The sequence below is a fragment of the Populus euphratica genome, unplaced genomic scaffold, assembly GCF_000495115.2.
Source record: "Populus euphratica unplaced genomic scaffold, PopEup_1.0 scaffold13.1, whole genome shotgun sequence".
NCBI classification, from domain to species: domain Eukaryota; kingdom Viridiplantae; phylum Streptophyta; class Magnoliopsida; order Malpighiales; family Salicaceae; genus Populus; species Populus euphratica.
Genome location: NW_011499872.1, coordinates 725,293 through 753,056, shown reverse-complemented (window position 1 = coordinate 753,056; position 27,764 = coordinate 725,293). Strand labels below are relative to the sequence as shown.

Sequence of the window (27,764 nt, the reverse complement as noted above, 5' to 3'; positions counted from 1 at the left end):
TTTTTGTTGCATTTGGTGTTAGTGGAAAAATCATACATTTAGCGCTTACCATGTCACGTACTGGAATCTTTAGCTTGCATTTGGTTTTAGGGGAAAAATCATACATTTAGCGCTTACCATGTCACGTACTGGAATCTTTAGCTTTGCTAATTATAGTTTGGACAGTTCTTATGGTTAATTTGGAGGAGGAGAACTATCAAGGAGATATTTATAAAATTGTTGGGAATGGGTATGCTGCATGCATTATTACAGAGTTTCTGCGGTGCTTGGCTGCTCTTCACAGTGAGCATGTGAGTAGAGATGATATTTGTTCATGGAATATGACATTTGCTTGGATAAATAAGCTATTTCTGAAACTTAAGATTGAATCTTTTTGCCCTGTCAGAGTACATAAAACTTAAATAGAGAATTGATTGTAGAGAATACATTTGAATTGTTGTGTTCATGCTTGTAATACTATGAAAATTGGCTGCTTTTTGTTGATTTTTTCTTAAATTCATCCAGTTGAGATGTTAGCTGTGAATTGTCATCTTTTCTAGTCAAAGTTTCTTTGGTAATTGGTTTAATTTCCTGATACTGGAAGTCTAATTCTCTGTCTCTCTCTCTCTCTCTTTTTAAATATCTGAGATGTCGTCTGCATCGTTAGGATTACCTCTAAATGGTTATATTGTTTAGTTTTGGCCATGATGGTCTCTGTAATAGATGCAAACGACCTGGGCATTTTGCGCGAGATTGTTCAAATATGACTGTGCAACAACTGTGGGCTTCCTGGGTGAGATGAGTTCTCGCATCTACTTTCTTCTTGTGAACCTTTCATGTGAAGTTCAAGGATACTAGAAATTGCTTTCTTGGTGGACTACTGTCTATAATTCAAGCTTCTTTGTGCAGTTCTGTTTTGGTTACTTTTGTCATACATTTTTTTGTTTCAGCCATATTGCTGCTGGATGCAACTCAGATACTGTGTGTTGGAACTGCAATTAGCCTGGACACCATGCTAGCCATTGCCCCAATGATCCAGTCTGCCAAACATGTGGTGGGCCACCTTGCTCGCAAGTGCTGTGACTCTGATTTTCCAGTTCAGAATGCAAGTCTCGGCAATAATTGATATAGGCCAGGCCACATTGCTGTTGACTGTAGAAATTAGAAGGCCTGCAACAACTGCCGGAAAACTGGTCATCTTGCTCATGATTGCCCTAATGAGCCAGTCTGCTACGTTTGCAATATATCAGGTCATGTGGCCTGTCAATGTCCCGAGTCAAGCCTGGCATTAGAGATATCAGGTTGCTCTAATGACTTCCTCTGCCACAGCTGTGGACAGCATAGCCATCTCAGCCGGGGATTGCATGTCCATTATCATCTGCAACAATTGTGGCGGGAGAGGCCAGTAAGCACACAAGTGCTTTTCTGCTCCAATGTATCACCGTGGTCCCGTGGATTCATTGATCTGCTGGGAGAATAAAAAATATCGATAGTATTGGTGCAACAAGCCACAAGGAGAGCTGATAAATTTTGCTGCTGGTGTATTGATCATCAAGACTTCATGCTTTGAAGCCGAGAACAGACATGTAAATATACATGACGAATGAATTAACAGCAGCTGCAGGTGGATATTACATGATCACTGTCAATGTCTCTCTAGCTCGATATCCGACAACATATTTAAGCCCAACATATTTTCAGAGGAAAATATCAGGTATGCCTCGTCAATTGTGTCTCCAACTACTGTACGAAGCCTGAGCCACGTGGAAATTGGGAAGGATGCTGGAGGTGCATGCTTGCATTGCATATATACCAAACCAGTGCAACTATAAATGAAACAGAACCCTTAAATCCCCCAGCATTTTGAAGGTGGTATACCCTAATTTTCACCTCTCCCTTTTCTTTTCGTATAGACCCTGCCCTCCTGGATGGCATATAGTAAATAATGCAGCTTTTCAGTTTGGAAACTTAAAGAAGCAAATATTTCTAGCTAAAAAGCGTGTAGCAGATGGTTATACCCATCCAACACCGCGGAATCTGCAGAACAGAATTGTGTCCTTCCAAAACATTTTACTTTACGTGGCATGAAATAGAGGAATAAACATGAAAATGTGATTCAGAGCAATACCTGGTCGATCAATTTGCTTCTCTTTATGTATAATCAACAGCCCGAAGTTCACAAAATCTGCCCCCTTTGCTCCTTATTACTCTTGGTTAGTTCTCTACTATTTCAAGTACTTGGAGAGTGGAAGTGGAAAATGTAAAAATCCATCGCCTTTTAAGTGGGTTCATTGTTTTGCTTAGATGCCAAAGAAGTGCTGGGGTCGCCTATGGTTGTAGTGCTGGTTCCGTCTTCTAGCCCTCGGTCTGAAATTCATTCAGGGCCTCTTTTGAGCACACTAAGTTTTCGTAGTAGCTGCTACAATCACTCATGGTTATTCCTTAGCGCCTATTGATTTATGAATTTGGTTGTAGTGCTGGTTCCGTCTTCTAGCCATATATATATATATATATATGAATTCCTTAGCGCCTATTGATTCTGTTCTGAAGTTTTAGTGTTCGTAGTGTCTGATCAAAAGGATCACGCTGACTTGTCAGGATCAATAGGAAATATCATTCCTCAGAACTGGTTCATGTTAACATGGAAATTTATGCCTTTTGACCATATCCCGGAGCATGAAATATCTGTGTTCTAACTTCCAAGAGGTGGGGAACAAGAATGGACGTTTCAAGCAGTAAGAACTTGAAAAAGAAATAAATACAAAATAAGGAGCAGCGTTGCATTTTTAACTTCTAATTACAGAAGTTGATTTCCAATGCCGCTTCCTATTTATTTAATTTGGAAATATTCATGGTTCTCAGCTTGCCACCATAGCTTCAACCTTGCATTACAGTTTTGACGTGGTCTTAGCCTCCCCTGGCACAGTCCCTATTTTCTCCAGAACCTCTTTCAAAACCACCATCCTATTCTTCCCATACACATTACCATCCCACCCTCTTTTCACCAACTCCTGCCCCAACCTAATCGCTGCCTCAACTGTCTCCTCTGCACCGTCATGCGCCGAGTGCACAATCCCCCTCACTGCAGCCATCTCTGCTGTCAGCTTTGCTGCTGTCAAAACTACCTCGTTCCTGACTCTGGCATCTCCAATCTTGCACTTCAATAATACCATGAACCAATCCGGCAACACAAGTCCAATATCAAGCTCGCTCATGTAAAGAAACCCCCTGTCTTTCCTCATGAGCACATAGTCATGGCTCAGAGCTAAGATCATTCCAGCAGCTGATGCATGGCCAGTGACTGAAGCTATTGTTGGCATGGGCAGAGATATCAATTCCTTTACCAGTAATTGGAGCTTTGCAGACATGAGTTCGCGACGAGGTTGGGATGATTGCGCCCAGGCAAGATCAAATCCATTGGAGAAGAACCTGCCTTCGGCTTTAGTGACGAGAGCTGAGGATGGGGAAGCTGGCTTGGCGCGAACACGACGCAGAGCTGAGCGGATGGAGTCAATGAGGGTGGGGTTTAACCGGTGCTCATCTGAGCCAGTTAAAGTGAGGATGTAGATATCGCCCCTCTTCTCTAAAGAACACATTTCCCTGTTTCTGGTCCTCTCTTGAGCTCCAAACTGCTTATCCGGGCTTTATAAAGAAAATAACCAAAGCGGTGGAAGAAAATAACCAACTATGCTTATCCGGGCTTTATAAAGAAAATAACCAAGGATGTGGAAGACAAGTCAACCAACTATGTTCGTGGACTTTTCAAAACCAGAGACGTTTTCTTCGAAACAGCCGGTGTACCTTTTCCGTGATTGCGATGGATTACCAAAGCCAATAAAAAAATAAATAGTATTATAACTTGGAAGAAACTCTTGATGATTCCTTTTGTCCTTAAACAAGCAATTCTGCGAGAAAGTTTTTTCAATTTTTTTTTTAAATTAATTTTTTTATTTTAATATATTAATATCAAAATAAATTTAAAAAATAAATATAAAATATTATTTTAGTATATTTTTAAATATAAAAAATTTTAAAAACTAACTACTGAAATAATACATAGACTCGAAGAATGTTATTTTCATGGCTGACAGTGTTTTTCTAACAAAATTATTAGTTAAAATTTTTTAATATTTTTTTGATTTTTTAATATATTAATATTAAAAATAAAATAAAAAATAAAAAAATATTATTCTAAAATAAAAAATAATTAAAAAACAATTATTATATTCCGGGAGATTTGACCAATCAAGTTTGTTAACTGCGAGGGTGCTTTTTAAAAGTATTTTTTAAAAAAATTAATTTTTTTTACTTTAAATTAATATATTTTTGATGTTTTTAAATTATCTTGGTATATTAATTTTAAAAATAATTTTTAAAAAATAAAAAAATTATTAATATATTTTTTTAATAAAAATTATTTTAAAAAACAACTATAATTATACCCAAATAAACTGTAAACGTCTTAATCTCCACGTCAATTAAACACAAATTAATTTGACTTGGATTTCATATTTTTTTACTTGGGTTTCTTTTTCTCCTCTCTTCCATTCCGTTAAAAAAGGAGTCAAAGTATTAATTATTTATAGCCATAGAAATCGAAACTCCATTTGAAAATCTAAAATCTATGAAATTAAAAAAAAAAGCCAACTTTTACCAAGAAATCAAATTACTTATAGGATATGGAGGTTAATATTTTTTTATCACTTAAAAAGTTATTGACTCATAATATGGTGACAAGAGGTCTTCCCGCAACCATAACATGTGCCGTATATTTCGCATGACATGTTCCGTATATTTTAAGCTAGCAAAATTAAAATTTCTTATGAAATATCAGTTCCCTACCCGAGCATTTCATTTGCGCTTGCAACATGCATGTTTTATATATATATATATATGTAAAAAAAAAGTAGTTGTATATAAAGAAGAAAATAGCGAGGGGCATTTTCTGATAAATTAAAAAACTAGTTGCCGGGTCCAAACTACCTTACGTAACAAGAAAACAAGTAATTGCCAAAGAAAATTCAAAAAATCAAGAAAAAATAAACAGCCATGACAACATCAAGGCTACCGATGCACTGAAAATGCTAGAAAATTGATCTTTCATACCCTTACAACTAAAACTTTTCATAAATTAATAATAAAAAATAATTTAACTGGTCAAAATCTTAAATTTATTTTTTTATAATTATAAATTTAAATTTTTTATTTTATTAAAGGTTTTTATAATAATTAATTTTAAAATTTATAAAATAAATTAAAATATAAATAAAATGTTCTGAACATCTATATTAATTAAAAAAAAAATCAGCAACAATAAACATGAAGTGCGTTAACTCGAAAGACAACTAATGTAAAAGATCCATGACACTGGAAGATGCTACATAAACATGAAAGCGACTGGAATTTGATGCTTCAACTCCAGCTCTGTCAAGTGAACTGAACAAGCTTAAAAATCTCCTGATTAATATCCTGGTGGGAATAATAAATATGATGGAAGACCCGATTGCAGCATAAATGCATGCTAATTCTTTTTATATAATAATATTTTTTAGCATTTTAAAATAATTTCTTGCAGCGTTTTTTTATTTGTATTCCACTCGACATCTGAAAATTTCTCCATTCTTGTCCCTACCAGCCTCTCCTCTTACCTACACTAAATATATTTATTGAAGATAATGGAGAAAATCATAAAATAATATAGTTTAAGAATAAAAAAGATAAAAATAAATTATATTAAATTAAGTTGTTTCAGTATAAAAGATATTTCTGAGCATCCATATTTTGCTGATAATATTCTTATTCTAGAGTAAAATAGAAAAGCAATTTTAAAATGTATCAAATTTGTGTCAGTTCTATCTTACTGGTTTACTTCAACTTGGAAGAAAGAGCTGTGTCTTGATGTTTCACAAAACAACACTACTTATTTAAAGAAAAATAAAATCAAATAAAATAAATTATACTAAATATTAATCTAAATTAGAATTTAGAATATCACAAAACAATACCCTTTCAATCTAAATTAGAATTCAATTTTTTTTTTTTTTGCCGGGGTTTCTCCTCGCCTCTCGTCCGCCCCACTCAAGAAAGTGAAAACAACAAGATTTAGCGCTTGACAGCTAATAATACACACCCCTCATAAAACTACGCATATTCTTACAGCTAATGGCACACATCTCCATCGATTTTCCTTTCCAGATTATTATTAAAAATAAATAAATCCAATCTTTCCTCCTCCTCCTAATTTCCATTCCTCATCCTCGCTGCTTTCCCTCTCTCCATTCACTCTCTCACTCAAGCAGAAACGAATGCAGAGAAGAAGAATGCTTCGCTACGGGAGAAGAAGACTCGCTCTTTCAAATTAAATTAAATTAAATTTGAATTTAAATTCTAGTTTCTTCCGATAGTCAGTGCACCAATCTCCGTCAATTTCAATGTCGTCTACCTTCAGTCCGTCACGAAATAGTCCTGGAAGCTCCAGGCTACAGCTCCAGCTTGGTGTTGTTTCTAGGTTGAGATCTTCGTCTTTAAAGAAGCCGCCTGAGCCGCTCCACCGTGCCGTTGTTGATTGTTTGTCCTCCTCCTCTGTTGCCTCCACTTCTCAACATGGAATTTCCTCCGTTACTCTGACTGATGCCCCTAGAACGCTTCGTGTAAGTGTTTGATTTTTATTGGATCTTGAAGTAGTTGATTTCTTATTTGAGTTTTTTTTTTTTAATTTAGTTTTCTATTTTTATCTTTTAATTTGAGATTTATGTGTTAAAATGAGGGAATTCGGTTTTTTTAGGCTTCGTGAGTGAAAAGATTGTTACTTTCTTAAGTGACAAGTGAGAGAAAATGTGCACTTGGTTTTAATTTGGATTTGTTTTGTGTTTTCTTTGGAGCCAAACACGGTATTCATGTGCAAAGTGAGATTCTTAAGAGAAAATTGGGTTGCACTTGCGTGCATTTAGTTTTTTGCTTGGAGAGGAAGTGGTAAATTTGGAGTATTCTAATTTCAGTAATTTTGTGTGATTGACTTTATGAAAAAAATTGTCATTTGTTGTACCTTTTTCCATATTTGTTAGCTTTCGATTGCTACTCTACTTAAGTGTTTCCTCTTGTGGTATTTGACAATTGATGGTGCTTGAATTATTTATTGCTTTTTGTAGTTTCAAGTAACTTTTAGTGCAAGTTGGATCAAATTCATTGACAGTTGCTGGGTGTTTTATTTAGTGTCCTATGAAAAACATTCATTGGTAGGTTGTGTCTGACCTGAATGCATTTGATTTTCACATTAGACTTACCTTTTTTGAAATCCCGTGAAGAATCAGAGAAAGGAAAGGGAATTGCGAAACCATATAACTGAAATTTATTTCAAGTGACTCTTTTGATTTAATCATTGTTTCTGCAGCCCAGATGGAGCCTTAGATGTACCATCTTTTCTTATACATATATATCTGCCATTTGTTAATATCCATATTTAGATTTTCAAAGCACTTCCTTTACCTTGTTTTGCCCCTCATGGCACTCTTCTTAAGAATAATTCATCACAGTTGGCCATCAGGCTTGATGTACATGGGATGCAGTTTTGAATTTACAACCTTCATGAACAAATTGCAGGATTATCTGGCAGCCCCTACAACTACCGACCTGGCTTATGGTGTGATTCTAGAACATACAATTGCAGAGAAGGAACGCAGGTAAGTGTGTCATTTCTTTTTATTTCACAGTGTACATTCTCAACTTATTTTCTTCTGCTTTGCACATAGAAATGAGTGACATGGCATCCTATTCTCTTTTAATGCATTAGATGGAATTAGAGAAACAGGAATGGTAAATATCTTGTGAGAAAGAAATGAAATTGATGTGCTGTCCTGTTTGTATAAATATGAGTAAGGGATGATCAGGTGCATGCATTAAGGAGATTTTTGGCATGGACGCATTTTTGGGGGTCAAGGAGAGGGGAGGGGGGAGAACAGTAAGCTTTTAACTTTACAGTTGGGTGCACCTGTTGCACTGAACTATCCTGATTTCTATCACTCTCTGGTTTCTATAAATGGAAAAAAAGGTCCACAGGGAAAATAGCATGAGAAGGAAGACATCCAACCTAAAAATAAACTCAAGATAAGCAACTCAAGTCTCTGCATGATAAGTTCCACACCCTTGAAATTGTTGCAATCTCACATACCAGATTGTCAATGTCCTTGTAAATGCCAAATGTAAAATGTTGTGATCATCTGTTCTTCAAGTGAAGCACTCTGAAATGAGTTGACCTTATTGACAGTATTATTTTCAACTCGCCTCTTCCTTTTAAGGCTTTTCTCTTTCACTAAATGAATGTGCGAAATCAACCATCAGTTTAGGAATATTGCGGAGCTTTCTAATCACTTCATTGACTGCAAGTTTCCATATTATTGAGATTTCATTTTCAATATGGTAAGACTATGATACTTCTTCAATTTGGTATATTCAACTGTACACAAGGCTAAAAAACTGTTCGTCATGGTTGTGTTCTCAATTTAGTTATACCATGCTGCTGAATATTTGATGCAAGTTTGTGCATTTTTTTTCCTACTTAATGAGCTGAGTTGTTTCCTGATGCAAACTTCTGTCTTTATTTCTTCTCTTTTGCTTTGAGCATATTTTGTACCATGGTATCTGTTGTAATCTCAAGTCTTTTACCACTAACATGGCTTTAATTCATACCAGTCCAGCAGTGGTTGGCAGATGCGTGGCACTTTTGAAGCGACACCTTCTACGGTATGTTGTGTGTCCACAGAGTTGTTTTATTAGCTTGTTGTGTGTAGAATAGATAGTCATCTTTAATATGCAGTCTTTCATATTTGTGCCATTGCTGGTGATATGAGAGTATCTTGTTCTTCTTTATGTTATTTTTCTCCCTTTAGTTACAACTAAAGAAGACATTAGGGGCACTATGCTACGTGGTGCATAAGCTCGTGAATTTTTTCCATCTAGTCAATCTCAAAATATAAGTGCGCTCACTGGTTTATAACAAAGATTTTAGAGAGAAATCACTGGTGATGGAAGTGCTTCTCTCCCACATCTGCCCTAGAATTTATTCAAGCACGTGAAGTTTTGGGTTTTCCTTTCAATGATTCCCTGCCAAAAACACCTCCCTGGCTGCTTGTCAGACTAGTGAATCTTAATGATCTGCATCCTAGTCAACTCTTTTAAATTTGGGAAGAAGTTTTTTTTGTTTGTCAATTATATTGTTAATACATGATTGGATTAAAGGCCATAATGCATGTTCCTATCAGGCACATCTGATAGGAAAGTGTTTTCTCTGCCACATATGTGCTCTTTTATGAAGCAGTGAGCTCTGTTAGATTCTATGATTAGTTTATGATCTTTTTTTTTTTTTAAAATCTTTTGCCACAGATATAAACCAAGTGAGGAGACATTATTTCAGATTGATCGGTTTTGTGTGAGCTTAATTGCCGAGTGTGATATTAGCCTAAAACGAAGATCGTTAACGTGGTCTGGATCTCCAAGTCAACAATCTATTTCATCAACATCTACAATTTATTCACCTTCTCCTCCTGTGTACATTTTTGCTTCTGGAGCTCTTGTAAAGTCATTAAATTATGTGCGTTCCCTTGTGGGCCAACATATTCCAAAGCGATCTTTCCAGCCAGCAGCTTTTGCTGGACCTCCCTCTGTGCCAAGGCAGTCACTTCCAACTCTATCATCTTTGTTGAGTAGATCTTTTAATTTCCAATTAAGCCCTGCAAATGGGGTGGAATCCTCGGAGAAGAAAGACACTACTACTTTACCTGTTTCAAACTTATCAAATGTTGAAAATGTTGAGATGGCAGAGGATCTTGATTACATTGCAGTTGATGTTTTGCAGTGGCGTTGGGTTGGGGGACCATTTCTGTCAACTGATAGGTAACCAACTTTTGTGTGCACTGTTTTCTGGGCTATTTGGTTGAATTTTGGTGATGTCTCGTATTCTGTTGCTTTAGGCATGGGTTGAATGTGTGCTATTTTGTAATGCAGTGATCGTCCTGTGGATCTCCATGATGTGAGCATATGCAAATTCCTAGAATTAGGTGCTGCAGCTCTACTTGTAGGAAACATGGAAGCTAAAATGCAGGGTCAGCCTTGGAAATATTTTGGAACATCTGATATGCCTTATCTTGATCAATTGTTGCAGCCTTCATCAGCCACAACAATTACCAATTCAACCTCAGCTCGTCCCCACCTGAGAGCAATAACAGCATCTAAGCGCAGTAAAGCAGGACCTCGACAAATCTGGCATGTTCTTCTTACTCAAATTATTGCTTTGTCAAGCTAGGAGAATTTTGTTCCAATTAAGATTAGTTTTTCCTTTGCGTGTGAACTCATTTTATCTCTATACATATACTAGTGACTTTTGTGCTATGGAAAAGTTGCGTGATAAAGGTTGACAAGTTCATGTGATTGTAAAGTAACCTGTTCTCTAATTTGGGGAGTAAGGTGGTTGTTCATCATTTAATTTTGATCGAACTTTATACCACTTCCTCTTGCTTGAATTTTTTTTACAATGGTTTAGATGATGATATAAACACTACTTTGGTATGAAAATGCTGATTATGCTTCTGAGCAAATTGATTCTTGTTGCAGGGAGGATTCTCCTGTGAGTACGTTTCGCCCACGTGCTCGACCGCTCTTCCAATATCGTCACTACAGGTACAAAAGGACAGATCCTCTCCTTTATGGTTCCAGTGTTCTCTTCACATCTAGATAACCTGGTCTCGGTTTTTGTATTTAACTTTATATGGATATGTATTTGCGACAGGAATCACTTTTGCTTCCCTTGTTATGACATAACCTCTATCAGCATTTTCCATAATTACATGAAATGTCCTGTGTTTGCATTTCTACCCTTGCCCTTGTTATAAGCTGTCATATTACCACATTTTTCATAAATGCATAATGTTCTTTTGAAGTTGAATCTTGAAATTCAACTAGCATCGTTATCCTTTTGGTGTTAAATTAATAGTTTTCTGCTGGTGGCTTCATTTTCCTGATTTGGATTTTAATACCCAAATTCCTTTTCTGTTATGAGTTCAGGGTATTTTATTTGACCACTCTCCTTTCTCTCATCTTTTTCTTCGTAATTGTTATCAGTGAACAACAACCTTTACGATTAAACCCTGCTGAGGTATGTGAGGTCATTGCTGCAGTTAGCTCAGAGACATATTCTTCTAGCGCCAATCATTTGACTATATCATCTAGATTAAGTAATAACAGTGGAAAGCCGTCAATGGATGTGGCTGTGAGTGTTCTTATTAAACTTGTCATCGACATGTAAGTTTTAAGTTTTAATTCATTTATGATTTATTAGTTTGCATGTTTTTTTTTCTTGTATATTCGATTCTCAACCTGGCACTTCATCCTTTGCTATCTATCTGCACACACATACTAACTTATGCTCCATACGTGATTAATTAATGCGGTCATATGTTACATATCCTATTCAGATTATTGTCATCTACATGAAAAGGGTGGGAGCTTTTCAAATTTGCAATGGTGACTATATGTTATTATAATTGCTCTGGAAATAATCATATATTAGTGGCTTTTGTGATTCTATGCTGAGAACTGAGTTACCTCGAATATGTACTTCTGTGAAATGCAATATTGCTGGGAAGGAGAGCTGGTACTGGAAGTTAATGCCATTAGACGGGCTAAGAAACAGGAAAATATTTAGCTCACTGTGATCAGTGATATTAGAATGGAATTGTTTCAACTATGGACTGTTGATAAAAAAAAATGTGATTTATAATTGCAAAATTCTATTGGAGCAAAGTTAATCTTCAAATTGAGCACTTCAGTTGGATAACTTGTGACTGTAAATGGTGCAAATTTTGATTTTTCCAATAATGTGCTTTATGTTTAGTTAACATGGACATCTTTTTTTTTTTTTTTTAACTCTTGATCCATTGTGGTTTTGGAGATAGAAGCTGTAACAAAAATTGTATGAAATCTGTCAAAGCAGATTCAAATAATTAAATTGGACCAAGCATTTCTTGCAGTTAAATTGACTTGAACATAACTTTTCTTGAGCCAAGAATACGGCAAACAGAAGCAAATGTTTCATAAAAAGTTACCATGAGTCCTTCTCTGATGCCTGGTCGAATTTTGCTTGGATTTTTCAACCACTTATTTAATTTGGCCTGGGGTTCCTTTAATGTGTTTTATTTAAGAAAGAATTTTGTGATGATCATGAACTGCTTATAGAAGGTCACTTGATTATTTTTGTAGGTATGTTCTGGACTCTGGGACAGCTGCTCCTCTCACTCTGTCCATGCTTGAGGTGCTGCATGAATAAAATATCGATTCCTTTTATTTTGATAACATGGTGGAAGCTTCTGATTTTTTATTTGTTTTGAATTTTCCTTTCAGGAAATGCTTAGTTCTTCAAAAGCTGCTTGCAGGGTCCGTGCCTTTGATTTAATTTTGAACCTCGGGGTTCATGCTCATTTGTTGGAACCAATGTTGATCAATGATACTTCTACTACAATCGAAGAAGAGTATTCACAAGAATCATTTTTTGACTGTGAAGAGCAACTTCCAACACAGGGGAACCAGAAAGCCGATTCTGTTGACAAGTTGGGCACTTCATCAGCAATTGATAACTTTGAGTCATGGATTTTAAATATTTTATACGAGATACTTCTTCTTCTTGTCCAGGTAAGGTTCCACTTGGAACCATGTTTTTTGGTTAATTGATGTACTCACTTTTATTCACCTTTATGTCTTGGATTTTTGTATTCCCTTGTTGACTTTGTATGATGCATGATGCTTTACTATCTTATGCCTTGAATTTGTTTTTTCAGACAGAGGAGAAGGAACAATCTGTTTGGGCTTCTGCTTTAAGCTGTTTGCTTTATTTTGTATGTGATAGAGGCAAAATCTTAAGAAACCGATTAGAAGGCCTTGACATAAGAGTAAGCTTGTATTTCTTTCCTAGCTTGACTACTACAGGTTACTATCATGAAAATGCAACTTTCTTACCTTACCTCTCCAGTTAAGTTTGTCTATTTTTATTGCAACAATTGCATATTGGCTTCACAGAAGGAATCCTCCAAACTTTCCTACCCCATGCTACTGTCATTGGAATGGATTTTTCTTATTCTTCCTCTTATTATCTGCTTTGACCAGCTAATACCTTTGTCTCTGTTTATTGCTTCTGTAGTCATGTTCATAGTTGTGTTTTTGTTGGATGGTGAATTGCAACCTGACTTATAAATAGTGTAAAATAAAGATAAACTAGGGGGACAGAATATTTTCATATCTTGTTTAACTTCATAAGCTGTTAGGTCCACCTTTTTTAGTGAAGTTTTATGGCTTGATGTGGATTCCTCTTTTTATGGCATGCTGCAACAGTACGTAGCTGTCCTATCTAGTGTTCGAAACTCCTAATTAATATTGTGCTTAGCTAAACATCTTCAGGAGTTTGATTGATAAATTTTAATGTCCATTTTCAGGTCATTAAAGCCTTAATAGAGACTAGCAGGAAGAATTCTTGGGCAGAATTGGTTCATAGCAAGCTCATTTGCATGTTAACAAATATGTTTTATCAAGTTTCTGATGGGTCTATGATGTTTGTCTCAACAAACCCGGTGTTTCTCGTAGACCAGCTTGACCTGATTGGGGGCATTGAGTTTATTTTCTATGAGGTATGCAAATCATCTATCCTTTTGCTGATATAAACTGTAGGCATTTAGTAGTTATAATGAATCCTATTGCACCTTTTATGCCTTGCACCTTTGTTATGTTTTGCAGTATTCTCTGGCTAACTTGAGAGAAGATAGGAGAAATCTATACTTGATTCTTTTTGAATACGTGTTGCATCAAATAAATGAAGCTTGCATAGCTGCTGGGCTGTCTGAATATGGTGACAATGAGATTCAACCTATTGCAACTCTCCTCACTCTTGCTAATGCACCTGAAGCACTTTACATGTCTGTTAAGTTGGGTGTTGAAGGCATTGGGGAGCTTCTGAGAAGATCAATTTCTCCTGCATTATCTAGATATCCCAACAATGAACGACTGAATTTGGTAAGCTGAAGATAGAATGAATTAAAAGTAAGGAATGTATATGTATATATATATATATATATATTCTTTTTTTCTCTGCTACATTATCTAGATATTCAATGCCTAGCTTTTGGCAACATTGCTATGCAGTGCTGGTTTTGGATTGGTGCAGATGTGCACACCCATGTTTACACATGAACAGGCACATCTTAAGCTTTGTATAACGTAATTTATGCACATCACATTAAATTGCATAGCATTTATCCTCGTTCATTTCAGTGGTTTTGGCATGTAATTGCTGATATATATTGCACCAGTTCATAGACTTTATAGGCACACGTACCTTCCCTGAAATGCTGATCAATTACAGTCTGTTTATTCGGCTTCTTTCTGAATCTAATTTGTTTCTTCCAGCTCTTGGAGAATATAGCAGAGAAATTCAATGCAATAATCAGTTCCTTTACTCATTTGGACAAAGAGTTCTCTCATCTGATTGAAATAACCCAATCTTACAAGTTTCTGGAAAGTTTAGAGAGTGCAATACTAACAAATGGTGTCGGCATGAAATCAAAACTATCTTGGGCCACTTTGCATTCTCTTCTTCATTCAGAAAGGATTGCTTACCGTCGGAATGGCTATACCTGGTTGGGTGATTTGCTTATTGCTGAAATTACTGAGGGAAGCAATGTAAATGTATGGTTAAATGTCAAAGAATTGCAGGGTAAAATTGCCTATGCTGGTGTACATGATTCTTCAGTTTCGTCAGATGTTCCTATGTCAATTTGGCTTATGTGTGGTCTTTTGAAGTCCAAACATAATATCATCAGATGGGGCTTCCTGTTTGTTCTAGAGAGACTTCTCATGCGCTGCAAATTTTTGTTAGATGAGAATGAAATGCCATCCTCAAGGAGCAATGATGCCAGTCACGAGCATGCAGATAGCCGACTTGATAAAGCAAATGCTGTGATAGACATTATGAGCAGTGCTCTATCCTTGGTGGCTCAAATAAATGAAACAGATCGCATCAACATTTTGAAGGTAATTTGTTGATCAACTAGTACTGCAATTAACCAAACTAAATAGCATCGTGATACCAGGGACAATGCCAAAAAGGAAGAAGAAATGATCAGCCTAATACATTTCTCATCGTTTTTCTTCTTAGAATAATTTGACTGGATAGCTGGCATTGCTACCAATTTGTTTTGCCTTGGATGCCCTGGAGATTAATACGTTGCATCTTCCCTTGTATTCAAAGGTTTCTGAAAAGTTAAAGAATGCACTGATACCAGTATCCAGGAATTAAAAAATGTAAATAAAAGATGCAATATAATACAATGTCTTCTTTTTACATTCTGATCTTCTCTTCGGGAAGCAACTAGGTTCTTCTTTTTAATTGACTTGGTTGCAGGAACTAAACTGATTGCATCTGCTTTTTTGATCTTTCAATTCATAATATGTACCACATTGAAATTCTTCTATAAGATTTATTTTCCACTAATGTAGCATTGGTTTTTCTAACAGATGTGTGATATATTATTCTCTCAATTGTGCCTGAAAGTTCTCCCTGCAACTGCAATCCCAAATGGTGAAGGAATGCAAAAGAGTAAAGTTAATGGTGGAGCGGATGAAAATAAAAAAATTGATACCGGTGAGCGCATCTCTCGATTAGAAAAAATTGATGACTTTCGCTGGAATGAGTTCATGGAAAAAGCTGATAGCAGATCCAGCTACAGCATTAATAGTTCTCTCATGTGCAATACAACATCAATGACAGCACTGCTTCTCCAAGGACAGGCTATTGTTCCTATGCAATTAGTTGCCCGTGTTCCTGCTGCGTTGTTTTATTGGCCACTTATTCAGCTAGCTGGTGCAGCAACAGACAATATTGCTTTGGGTGTTGCTGTTGGAAGCAAAGGACGAGGAAACCTTCCTGGTGCAGCATCAGATATTAGGGCAACTCTTCTGTTGCTTCTAATCGGTAAATGCGCGGCAGATCCTTCTGCTTTCCAAGAAGTTGGTGGAGAAGAATTTTTTAGGTGATTAATTTCTCTACTTCCTACTATGATTTGCTGTGCCATTGTTTAAATTGTGCCAACACTTTTGGCTCTTTGTTTCTGGCAGGGAACTTTTAGATGATACAGATTCAAGGGTAGCATATTACTCTTCAGCTTTTCTTTTAAAGGCAAGATGCTGTCATTCCTCGACTAGAAAACTTGAATTGTTTTTTTCTTTATTGTTAGTTGAATTTTGCTGACTTCTTCAAATCTGGATTTTTCAGAGAATGATGACAGAAAAACCTGATGAGTACAAGCACATGCTTCAGAATCTCATCTTTAAAGCACAGCAGGTAAAGCATTGTTTTTGCTTTCAATAATGCAATTTTAAGTTTGGAATGCTCACCATATGGGAAAAGTTGTTAATATGTGAATGAACCCATGAATGTTTGTCTCAGAATATTATCAGTTGGGAATGCCAATATGGTAAGCTGATTTGGGGATGGGATGTATGAGAGGAGACCATTGTATGACCAGTTTTTGTTTGACGTATTGACATAGAATATTGACAAGTTCTCATAAAGTTTCATTATGACAATGTCTAGTTCTGTTGTATTCCAGTTGCTCTAATCATGAAATAGCAGAGGTCAAACACCACTTGTGTGCTTGCTTTTGTTTTATGCAGAGCAACAATGAGAAGCTGTTGGAAAATCCGTACCTTCAGATGCGTGGCCTACTTCAACTCTCAAATGATGGGCTGTAATATAATGACTCTCGGAGACACTGCAATGCTGAGTCATTTGAAATTCTCCACTCTTGTCTCCTGTGATCTTTCACTCACCCGGGGACATTTGACAAAGTCTTGAAGATCCATAATTGGATTATGCCTGATGTTTTAGGCATGCAATAACACAAGTTGGTTTCTGTTATATGGAAGTACTTCAACCAGGCAAAATATTTGATTACAGTGGAGTATGGGTCTCTAGACCCTCCTCCACCATTTACCTGTGAAATAAGAAAAAGGCTCTGGACACAAGATGAACTGAGAAATTGGAGAAGCTGAGAAATTTCTGTGGACTACATATGTTCTAAGATCAGCTGCCTCGTCAATTGTTGCATCAAGATGCCTAAGATAACAGAATTTTCAACTGGAGGACCAAGTTTGAAATATATGTGAAGTTTTGAACTGGCATGGACACTAAAAGACTGGCCAGATTAAAAGATTTTCAGGAATTTTTTTGGAGTAACCTATTCAACAATTCCGGTCATTGGTTTTTTCCACTCAAATCTATGAGAGTTCAGAGATTTAAAATATAATCAGGTATTGTCTTCAGTCCTTAATTGTTATCGCTATGTGTATTTTTCACTTGTTTATTTTGCTTCTGAACACCACATCTCCATCTTTGCATGTGATGAAACCTTAAAAGTTGTTTATAGGTTTACATTCAAGGGCCATTGTCAGATGTAATCGTAGCTGTTTTGGACTTGAAACCAAGATTTTGGTGGTCGAAGTTCTAAACCAATCACTTTCTGCAAACATTTTGAAAGATACACTATTTTCTGTGGTTCCTAACTGGCGTTGCTTTGGCTTGTGGCACAGTAACTCAGTAATGACCTTTTTTTTGTTTTTATAGTCAAACTTGTAATCTTGATAGATGCTTAACAACTTGAACGAAACTTGCACGATTTCTGTCATGGAATTTAAGTTCAAGAGAGAGTTCATCTGTGTTGCCATGTTGTCATTTATCCGTACTAACGAATGAATCCTTTTCATGTGGATGCAGTTATTGTGTGCATACTGTTTAGAGAAGGCTTTCAGGCAGCTTAGTCAATCTTTTCTTTTGTACAGAATCATTGCATTGAATCCAGGCGTCTTTTATTTTATCTGTATACCCAAGGGCAGTGTTGAATTCAGGCTTCCTTTTTTACACAGCCATCATTCTTAATATAAACCTTGGAGTTCGTTTTTAACTCGAAAGGCTCCTATCAATTTTGTCGTGACAAGACACTGAATTACGTTCGCTCAGTGACCAGGACCTGTGGGTGCTGGCTGACCTGGGTCACAAGGCTCTCCAGCTGTCTTGTTTAGGAAATGTAATTTAGGCCGTCTTCAGAGAGTCCGTATTTTTCTTTTGGGCCTGTGTTGTTTCATACTATTTTTTTTCTTTTTACGTTGTAAAAATGTAATTTTTCATCGTCTTTGGTGCACCTCCTCCAACTTGGTGTGATTCTTTGTATAATTGCTGTTGAGAATTTTCTTTTACCGAGTTTTGAGCGTGCAAGCTGATTTAAATAAAAGTGTCAGCTGGTACCTTATTTGAACATGCAAGCGAATATCCCAGGCTAGTCAGTGAGATTACTTTAATTTCATGGCGCTTCAAAGTGGTGTCTGTCCAAGTCAGAATCTAGTGCTTCTGCAGTTAGCTTCTCGACACTGCGTCTCACCTGCCCCAGCCCCTGGCAAATTCTTGAATACTGCCGCGCCCCCCTGCCACCAGCACCACTGCCATGGCCCCTTATCCTTGCACCAATTCTTTCGTGAACAATTATCGTATGAAATACCAGTAACAATAAATGGGATTTTCCTAAACCCTATAATGAATTCTACTCCCTCTTTTTGTCTACCCTTTCCAATCAGTCACCATAACATGTTATGTTGCATTATTCTACTCACGTGATGGATTATGTCTCTGTTTTGCGTCAAATCCATTTACGCGAACATTGCTATTGCAATTACATCATGGCAATGGCTAGCACCTCTGAACTTTCTTTTCTCCTTTTAACGAGTAGACGAAAGTTTCCTAAAGTCTCATCATGAAGCAGCAACTCATGTATGCAACAGCATGAAACTCTAGTGGTCGGAAAATAGAGTAAAATGGCTTTTCCAGAAGGGAGATGCGCAGGCTTTCAAGATAGAGATGCGCTGCTCCATCTGGAAAAGGGCTTTTCCAGAAGGGAGTCAATAAATCAATAGAAAAAATCCCTTCCCGGCTAGCGGGACTCTACGTCCGGGTTTTATTCCATCTCAAACTCGGATTCTATTTGTAAGAATTTTACTATATTCCAATGCAATCATTTCAGTGTTTATAATTATATTACATGTCCATTTAAAAAAAAAATAAAGTGAGTCCCATAAAATCAATTATCTTGTTATTTAATAAATAAAATGACCAAACTTCACTATTTCACCAGAACTTTTTGTTTCTATGTCAATCCACCAGCATTTTTTATTCTCTGCCAATTTATCCGAAAATCCATACCTTCATGTGCGTGGCCTGCTTCAACTCTCAAATGATGGGCTGTAATATAATGACTCTTGGAGACACCGCAATGATGAGCCATACGAAGCTCTTCACTCTCGTCACCCGTGATCTTTCACTCATCCGGGGACATTTGACAGAGGCTTGAAGATCCATAATTGGATTATGCCTGATGTTTGAGGCATGCAATAACACAAGTTGGTATCTGTTATAGGGAAGTACTTCAACCAAGCAAAATGTATGATTAAAGGCTCTGGACACAAGATGATGACATTTTCACAGTACCAAAACATTATAGCGAAATGAACCCAGAATAAATGAGCCGCACCATTCACATAAAGCTAAAGAAGAACCATAAATATGGCAATGCAAGTCGCTCGTCTTTCACAAAACCTTTCTTAATATAAATATTGACGGTCAGGAGAATGGGTGCTGTAGTTTCACGTTTTTTATCCTGCAGCATAAATGATAGAGCAGTAGCTGCCAAAATCAAGAACAGAAATAGCACTACACTGCACATTTTCCGAACATAATGGTGGTGTTAAATCCAACTATTAACCAAAGGTCCCCTGGTTATTCCATATGACTAGTAGCACCTACAAACATAGTGTAATGAAAGACGAATATGCAGGCAAATATCCTTGACTAGCCAGTGAGATCACTTTAATTTCATGGCTTCAAAGTGGTATTTGTCCAAGTCAGAATCAAGTGATTCTGCAGTTAGCTTCTCGACACGGCGTCTCACCTGCCCCTGTCCCCTGGCAAATTCTTGAACACTGCCGCCGCCCCTGCTGCCAGCACCACCACCATGGCCCCTTCCCCTTGCACCAATTCTTTCGTGAACACTGTCCAGTGAAAAACAAAAATTAGCTCGTTGAGATGAGAAGTATTGTACCACTAGCAATAATAACAGATGCAAAACAAAAGATTAAAAACAGTAAACTCTCCTTCACAATTCAAAGATCACATACATCAATATACCAATGAAAAGCACCAAGATGCAAGTTCCCCTGAAAACTAAGGCCACCCCCACACAGAGAACTGGTAAATAAATAAAATGGAATCTTCCTAAACCCCGTAATTTTCATTTATTCCCTTTTTTTCTACCCTTTTCAATAAGTGAGTATGAGATGTTATGTTGCATTATTCCTACTCATGTGATGGATTATGTCTCTGTTTTACATCAAATGCATGCATGCAAATATTGCTAATGCAATTATATATGCAACTGGTTGGCACTTCTGAACTTTTCTTTTTTCTTCCCTAGTTGAAGAAAGCAAATTTAATGAGTTAATCAAAATTTCCTAATGTTTCTTCATGAAGCAGCAACTTGAACACCTCATATATGCAACAGCATGGAACTCTAGTGATCGAAAAAATAGACAGGGTACATGTTTAAGTAGCACTTGAGTCAATTAGGCCTGTCTACACAGAGCATCCACTTTGAGGTTATTCAATGATATCATACCATCATCCAGGAAAAGGCCATAAACGGGATGACAGAGCTCGTAATAGATAGGATTTCCTATCTATAGCGCAGGCCTTCAAGATAGAGATGCACCACTGCATCTGGAAAAGGGCTTTTCCAGAAGGGAGTCAATAAATCAATAGAAGAAATCCCTTCCTGGCTAGCAGGACTCTACGCCTGGGTCTTATTCCATCTCAAACTCGGATTAGGAAGCCTATTTGTAAGAATTTTAATATATTCATTCTTTTCATCTTTTTTTTATGTGGTGAACTTAGCATCAAACAGACACGCATACACCAAGGACAGACTCAATGTCTCTGCGTATCTGATCAACAATTTATTTTCAATTGCCTTTTCCACCTCGATAGAAAAGACACAGTGTGTGCATGAACGTATTGGGTCGAAGTTTGATATCCTAACCTTAAGAGTTTTCCATAGTTTCTCCACATGCATGTTGTTTGTTAATTTATCATGCTTTATATTGTTTGTTAATAAATATGTAAAAACAACTGGAACAAACACCAGTAAAATTTTACCTTCTAACAGCACCATTTGGGTTTGCCACATTGGTAATTGCAGTTACAGGCACAGAAACAGGGACAGGAGTTATCACATTAATTCCTACAAGTTCAATTTTCAGTGGCTTCCCATCAAGCTGAACATTATTATATCTCCTGATAGCTGCTAGAGCATCTGTTTGGTGTGCAAATACAACTTCAGCTGTTCCCTTAAAGAAACAATTTTTTTCAGCCGCAGGGAGACGCATTAAAATTTCTTGAAAAAGAATCAAACATCAGTTTAAATATATACCTTTGATCTCCCACTCATATCATAATGAAGCGAGTACCTCAACAATTCACCAACCTCGGAGAAAAGCACCTGTATTGGGACTACATTATGTTAAATGATGTATCTAAAGTCCTTAAACTCTTGCATCTTGATGATTTAAACAGACTCACCATAATGTACAGCACATGACAATTATAGTGCCTACTGCCCTGTTTTCGAAAGAACTTCAGTAATGATCATGACAAGACTCTTCAAGTCCTCTCAAAAGCTACTATCAAGCAGTGCGATGCTAAAGAGCAATCTACACTGCATTAATAAGCTCCTCCGAAAAAACAAATGCTCACAGTGGATACTCTACCATCACAGCTTGCACCACTGCACACATACACTCCCTGACTCCCTAGCCCCAAACCCTAACATCATCATTATTCACTACCGTTGTTGCCAACCCCCGAACATAACTACAGAACCCACTGCCATTCACATTCGGCACAAGGACCTTGTCCTTATTAAGGGATTGAAATTTTAAAAAATTCTTACACCCCTGGAAAAACCCTAATTGCTTATATAATTCATAAAAATAGTAAAACGCATCAAAACATCAAAATTATAAAATCCCAAAAAAATAAACATAATTAACAACACTTAAAAAAAGCTTCAATTAAAAACTTAAGCAGCATAGTGCTAACTTAAGTACCTTGATATCCTCATTAGAAACACCAGAATCCAAGTTTGATATATATAACTTAGCCTCTCCATTAGACCCTTCACTTGCTGCTAACATTATTGGCTCCCGCTGCACTTGCATTACCTGCACTGGTCTTGCTGAGTAGGGCTTGGGTCGGGTCAGGTCACGACGGAAGACCAAACGATCGGGGCCCGGACCCAAAACTGAACCGGAGCCTGCTTCTCTGCCATTGACTCTGAAATTACTGTCACGCCCTCCATTTTCTTTGCCCTTGCGGATGAGGTCGTCAAGTGACATATCCAGTAAGCTGGACATTTTCGGATTTTTATCCGCTTTCTTCTTGATATGGAGTTCAGGGTTTTGTAGATTGAAACAGAGTGAAAGGGGAGAGTGAGGTTTTAAGTCGATATATATGCATCGGGTTTTTGGAGGGCCCGAAATGCTTCGTTAAACGTGCCTAGCTGAGTGCCACGTGTATTTTGTTTGAGATGCACTTGGGTCCCACTTCGCCCGGATAGGGCTAGTGGATTTGGTCCTACATCATACTGGAACCCCTGGTGACCAGTGGACTCGTTTTTTGCGGCCTGGGAAAATTGGATTTGGTCACCTATGATAGGCTCCTTATCGAAGTGTTTTTTTTTTTTTTTCTATTTTGTTTATTTTAAATTGTTAATTACATCGGATTATAGTTTTGGAAAAATAGAGTAAAAGAAGTGCATTTATGGTGAGTTGGAGAAACTTAGAAAAGCAAGATGCTTTGGAGATTTTGCAAGTTATTTACTAGGAAGAAAATTTAATCTGGTGCTTTAATTCACGATGCTTCAAATAAGTGCATGCATCTCATTCCATATTTGTGTGAGTATAGTCCACCCGCTGTGTTTAATTGATTAAGAAGCTACAAGTTACACACACAAAAATGGTAAAATTATCTGATATCACAAGGCAAAGCAAATTGCACAAAGACATCAAGAAAATGGATCTCACACTGTATATTTATATGTATTTATGTATATGGATACATACAAAAAGGGCTCAAGACCGCAATTATCAAGCATGAAGCAAAAGGGCAAGCAAGGAGACTGTGTGCACGATGAATCACTTCATCGTATCATGGAGCCGAATTGCAGAGACAAAGAACAATGACCATCATGGATTTGATTCCATGAATGAATGGCAATGGGAAGACAAGAAAACCACATGTTATATCCAAGAACAAAGAGAGCTAACCTCTGCTACGATACCGTGAGAGCACAAATTAAACACCCTTATGCTCGTACAGTAGTATATAAAAAGAGTTTAAAGGCCTCGAAGAATGGAAACCCATAACAAAGCAGTAGTAGACCGATGAACAGTACATTTATTTGAACAATTGAAAATGATAATGCAGAGCAACGATATCATCAGAGAAACAAATGCAACTTTAATAATCTTTTAGGCCATTAACAAATAGAGAAGCAAAAGTCTCCATTTCATGCCTCTTTAAAACCAGACCAATCTCAACACCTCCTGTTATTCCATCTCTGCTCTCTAACAGAGAAATAGAGCTTGTCCTGTCTATGGATGCAATCTCCACCTTCTTGGGCTCTCCCCAACCGAAATCTGACCTGTAAAAATCAAAACGGGTCGATCCAGCAACCCCAAGGCAATGTGTTCCTGGTTCTAAAGAAGCCAGTTCAACTAGCCTCTCCTTAGCTCCTTCAAAAAATCCCCTGATCTCCATTCCTTTTATAATTTCACTAATCCTCTCTGCTATCATGGCAACCCCATTTTCTTCCATAAAAATTCTTGCTTCAGCGGCAACGTGTTGGCCAGCAATACAGTTACCAAAATAATTGTTTGGAATTGGAGGGTCCAGTGATCGGCTCCTCAAATCCACAGTGAACAAGAAGTAAACGTTTTTACTACCATCCCCTATTGCTTTCATCATGGAAGCTAAAGTGTAAGCACATGTGAGCACAAAGGTCGACAAATGCATTTGTTTCGAATGGTTTTGCTCTTCTTTGAGGATGCTATCGAACTGGGACTGCACTTTTTTCCTTAGGAACTTTATGTCTTCACGAGACAACCCAAAGGTGGCTCGAACTAAGTCGGATGGCCCTGACTCTCCCATGTTTGGCAACACCTTCAAACTTCTACGATCGGACTTCAGAACCAACTCGTTCATTACTGACCAGTAATTCAAGTGTGCCGTCTCAATCCCAGCTACATCTTTGATAATCGACCTATCAAAAGAAGGGATTAACTCATCAGGCAACAAGGGTGGTTGATCATTTTTTTCAAGTTCTTGGTGTTTGCATATATAAACCCAAGCCTTAATGAACATGGCCGTAGTTTTCCCATCAAGAACTGCATGGTGGGTAACGAAGCTTATGCTAAACCCTTTATGAGGAAACAATGTTATTTGCAAAGCAAGAACTGAAGCCTTGGTGTCAGATACACACAACTCGGGTATGTAAGGACGTGACTCAACAGCTTCACGAATTTCATTGCTCGAGAGACGACCGAATTCTGCACTGGACTCGGCAATGGTTAGTGAAACTGCATCATTTGGAGTGCATAAGATTATGGGTTTAGGAGAATCTTGAGGCCATATGAGATTGCCAGCTAGTGGAAGAAAATTGAGGAGCGCATGAGAGAGTGATTTTTTGAGTTTTGGAAGGATAAATGATTTGAAAACAGCAGGACTTGACTCGGCGAGTTCATAAAAGAAAATGCTCTCGGCTGGAGGAAATTTGAGCCAAATGATATCCATGAAAGTGAGGGGGAGAGTGAACTCAGTGTTTGAAGGATTAGTTGAGCTGCAGGCTGGGGCAACTTGGCAGAGCTCCAGAATTTTCACAGAATCGGGTGGTGCCATGGATGAGAAGCTAGAAGTCGTAATTTTTTTTTTATTTGAGCTTCCCCGGGTGCTTCTCTTCTGTTCGCACAACCTCTTTATATAGTTGAATTAAAGGTGCATGTGTAGATTTTTCAAAAAGTAGGCAGGTCAATATAATTAACACCAACTAATTTGACCGTTAAGCCCCGAATTTTTTTTAATAAAACAAGCAAATTATTGTTTCTTTTCTAGCAAACCACTCACTTCAACAATATTTTGTTTTTTTTAATAAAGATTTGATTTTTTAATATTGAATTTATTAAAAAAATCTACTAAAATTAGTAATATTTATATTTTTTTTTTACATTAAAAAAATTGATCCGATGGAGACCAATTATCTAGTTAATTTGTAAAAAAATTTAATGCACACGTATACAAACAAGTGTAGATTTTTTTTAACAAAAAATACAGTTATACATGGCTGGTAAGAAATGGGGGACCAAGCAATAATGAAGTTGCTTTGATATATAGCTCAACGCAAGCTTGTATTTAAAGTTAATTGGTCAGCAATCTTATTCCCAAGCCCTTAAGGTTGGTTGTGCTATTAGAGTGACAGCAGTCTGGGCAGCTACTCCTTGAACGTCGAGGAGTCAAGTGATGGACTTTTTTTTTTATTATTATTATTATTATCTACCGGCGCAATATTTAGTAGATTTATAGATTTAATTTGATCAGGCAAATTAAGATTTGCTACCGTGATGTGATAGCAAAGATATTAACCCTTGCGTGGTTGAATACTTGAGATTTAAAAAAAAAAAATTGACTAGATAATTAATCGACCAACCAGATCAATTTACTTAAATTAAATCAATTTCAGAATAATTTTAAAAAACTCTATCAGTAATTGGGTTCCCAATCAGACTGTCAGGCCATGTGTATATAATAACTGTGTAACAATACCTGTTGACATATTGGAGAATTTAGGTGACTGTTTTGTTGTTGATGGGCCTCGATTCGGCCCCTTTTGGACTCTTGCAACGAGTAAAAAATAAAATAAAATAAAAACTTGCAGAAACGAATGAAATAACGTAATTATAAAATTAAATACTTCCTGATTCGATTACTTCTTTCGTCTAGTTTTACTCGTAACTGTGTAACGAAGCTACCGTAGATTACAGTCCCTTCAAATCCTTGTATTGTCGCATTAATCCATGATGTAAAAATTAAAAACATCTACATAATTATAAAAAAAACATCATATTTTAATTAATAAAATACTTGATTAGGAAACAATAAGGGTGTAGCTGATACAAAATCAAAATATTATCGCTAAACTAAACAGCATTAATATTTTTTGCTTGACACGTGTATATATTACCCATTTAATTTTTGATTTTTTTACTAAATCGCACCCGTTTAGAACAAATGGTAAGAGTGGGGGTTATTAATACTGTAATGCTTGTGGGTAGCCCAAATTCACGGTATAAACTTGGTAAGACCAACTTTTGCTCAAAAATCTTCTCTTAAAGCTCTCAACACCTACACATGCCTGTGCACACTCGCAGATCTGTTGATGTTTGATCACGCATTTTTGCGCTATTGCTTTAATTTTGGCCATAGTTAAGCAACTAACCTTTAAAATTGCATTTACAATATCGTTGTCAAGCAATTAATCTTTTAATTTAAAGAGGCCGTTAAGCTTTAGGGCTAAAGAAACCAGGAGAAAAAAGGATTTAACAAAATAGCAAGTCAAAACTCATGAATAAAAGAATTAATAAGACGGTATACCTAGCATGTTAAGTTTAAATGTACATGAGTTTGGTACCATATTACATTCTATACTCTTGAGCCCATAACTATAATTATTTTAAATCCAAACAGCTGACGTGAAAAATTAAAATCATTATTTCCCAACATTATATAGATGTCATAACTATAATTATTTTAAATCCAAACAGTTGACGTTAAAAATTAAAATCATTATTTCCCAACATCATATAGATGTAAAACGTTATTTAAAGATTGTTTATATATCAATTAACATTAAAGATAAATTATAAGGTTGATTTCATCATTTGGTGTGTAAAATAATGAAGGATCGTTCTCTCTATAGATATATGATACTTTTATTAATATTGATATAGCGTAAAAAGATACTTGTATTGATATTAATGTTTATTTAAGAGTTTTTATCTTTAATTTGACATGAATTAAAAAAACACCAGTGACACGTAAAATAAAATAAAATAAAGTAGGTTATAAATACTCCAGGAGCAACTTTGCGTTCATTTATCATATATTAAAAAAAAAAGTTTTATTCTTGAAATTTAATACTTGTTTGTTATAATTCTTTACAGTAAAAATCATCATTTTTTTCAAAAAAATTCATAAATTCACTAACAATAACTATTTTGCAGGGAATTAATTGATGTGAACATGTGACCATCCCTCATCAGAGCAATACAAAACACAAGTTCACATTATACTGGATTCAAGAGGATAATCAAGATGCTTGGGATTAAACATATAGAAAGGGAGACACCCCACCTTTCCACTATAAATGCGTGGTGGCTCCTTCGTTAGATTGCCAGCCAGAAAAGCAAGGTGCGAGTAGAAGAACTTGCCAAAAAACAATTGAGGCTCTCATTTCAAACAAAGGAAGGCAGCAACGAAAGATAATGAAATGCTATGTAATTTTTATCATAGACCACCTCCATTTCTTATTTTTCAGACCTAATAA

The 27,764-nt window shown here is 36.5% G+C and overlaps 4 protein-coding genes across 6 annotated transcripts; 1 reads left to right on the top strand and 3 right to left on the bottom strand.

Annotated features, from left to right (window-relative positions):
• Positions 1 to 2,649: 2,649 nt before the first annotated feature.
• ECI1 (delta(3), delta(2)-enoyl CoA isomerase 1) lies at positions 2,650 to 3,642 on the bottom strand. The gene has a single exon (XM_011028853.1). It carries the CDS (start codon positions 3,573 to 3,575, stop codon positions 2,868 to 2,870), a length of 708 nt encoding a protein of 235 aa, XP_011027155.1. The 5' UTR covers positions 3,576 to 3,642; the 3' UTR covers positions 2,650 to 2,867.
• A 2,411-nt stretch (positions 3,643 to 6,053) lies between these two features.
• LOC105127514 (uncharacterized) lies at positions 6,054 to 18,323 on the top strand. 3 transcript variants are annotated; one of them, XM_011028851.1, is made up of 18 exons: positions 6,054 to 6,629; positions 7,579 to 7,658; positions 8,668 to 8,718; positions 9,358 to 9,867; positions 9,979 to 10,236; positions 10,585 to 10,650; positions 11,092 to 11,271; positions 12,229 to 12,280; positions 12,370 to 12,657; positions 12,804 to 12,914; positions 13,455 to 13,646; positions 13,753 to 14,028; positions 14,422 to 15,045; positions 15,529 to 16,043; positions 16,129 to 16,189; positions 16,286 to 16,354; positions 16,687 to 17,322; positions 17,851 to 18,323. In XM_011028851.1, exons 1-17 carry the CDS (start codon positions 6,411 to 6,413, stop codon positions 16,762 to 16,764), a joined length of 3,630 nt encoding a protein of 1,209 aa, XP_011027153.1. In that variant the 5' UTR covers positions 6,054 to 6,410; the 3' UTR covers positions 16,765 to 17,322; positions 17,851 to 18,323. The 3 variants fall into 3 exon arrangements, with proteins under 3 accessions (XP_011027153.1, XP_011027152.1, XP_011027154.1); XM_011028850.1 differs by having other exon boundaries at positions 17,786 to 18,323; XM_011028852.1 differs by lacking the exon at positions 17,851 to 18,323 and adding an exon at positions 17,439 to 17,729.
• A 1,249-nt stretch (positions 18,324 to 19,572) lies between these two features.
• On the bottom strand, positions 19,573 to 22,602 carry LOC105127513 (THO complex subunit 4A-like). Its single transcript, XM_011028849.1, has 4 exons — positions 22,216 to 22,602; positions 21,540 to 21,608; positions 21,266 to 21,456; positions 19,573 to 20,106 (listed from the first exon to the last, which is right to left on the bottom strand). Exons 1-4 carry the CDS (start codon positions 22,519 to 22,521, stop codon positions 19,920 to 19,922), a joined length of 753 nt encoding a protein of 250 aa, XP_011027151.1. The 5' UTR covers positions 22,522 to 22,602; the 3' UTR covers positions 19,573 to 19,919.
• Positions 22,603 to 23,610: 1,008 nt separating this feature from the next.
• On the bottom strand, positions 23,611 to 25,097 carry LOC105127512 (malonyl-CoA:anthocyanidin 5-O-glucoside-6''-O-malonyltransferase-like). Its single transcript, XM_011028848.1, has one exon. It carries the CDS (start codon positions 25,061 to 25,063, stop codon positions 23,627 to 23,629), a length of 1,437 nt encoding a protein of 478 aa, XP_011027150.1. The 5' UTR covers positions 25,064 to 25,097; the 3' UTR covers positions 23,611 to 23,626.
• Positions 25,098 to 27,764: the final 2,667 nt, after the last annotated feature.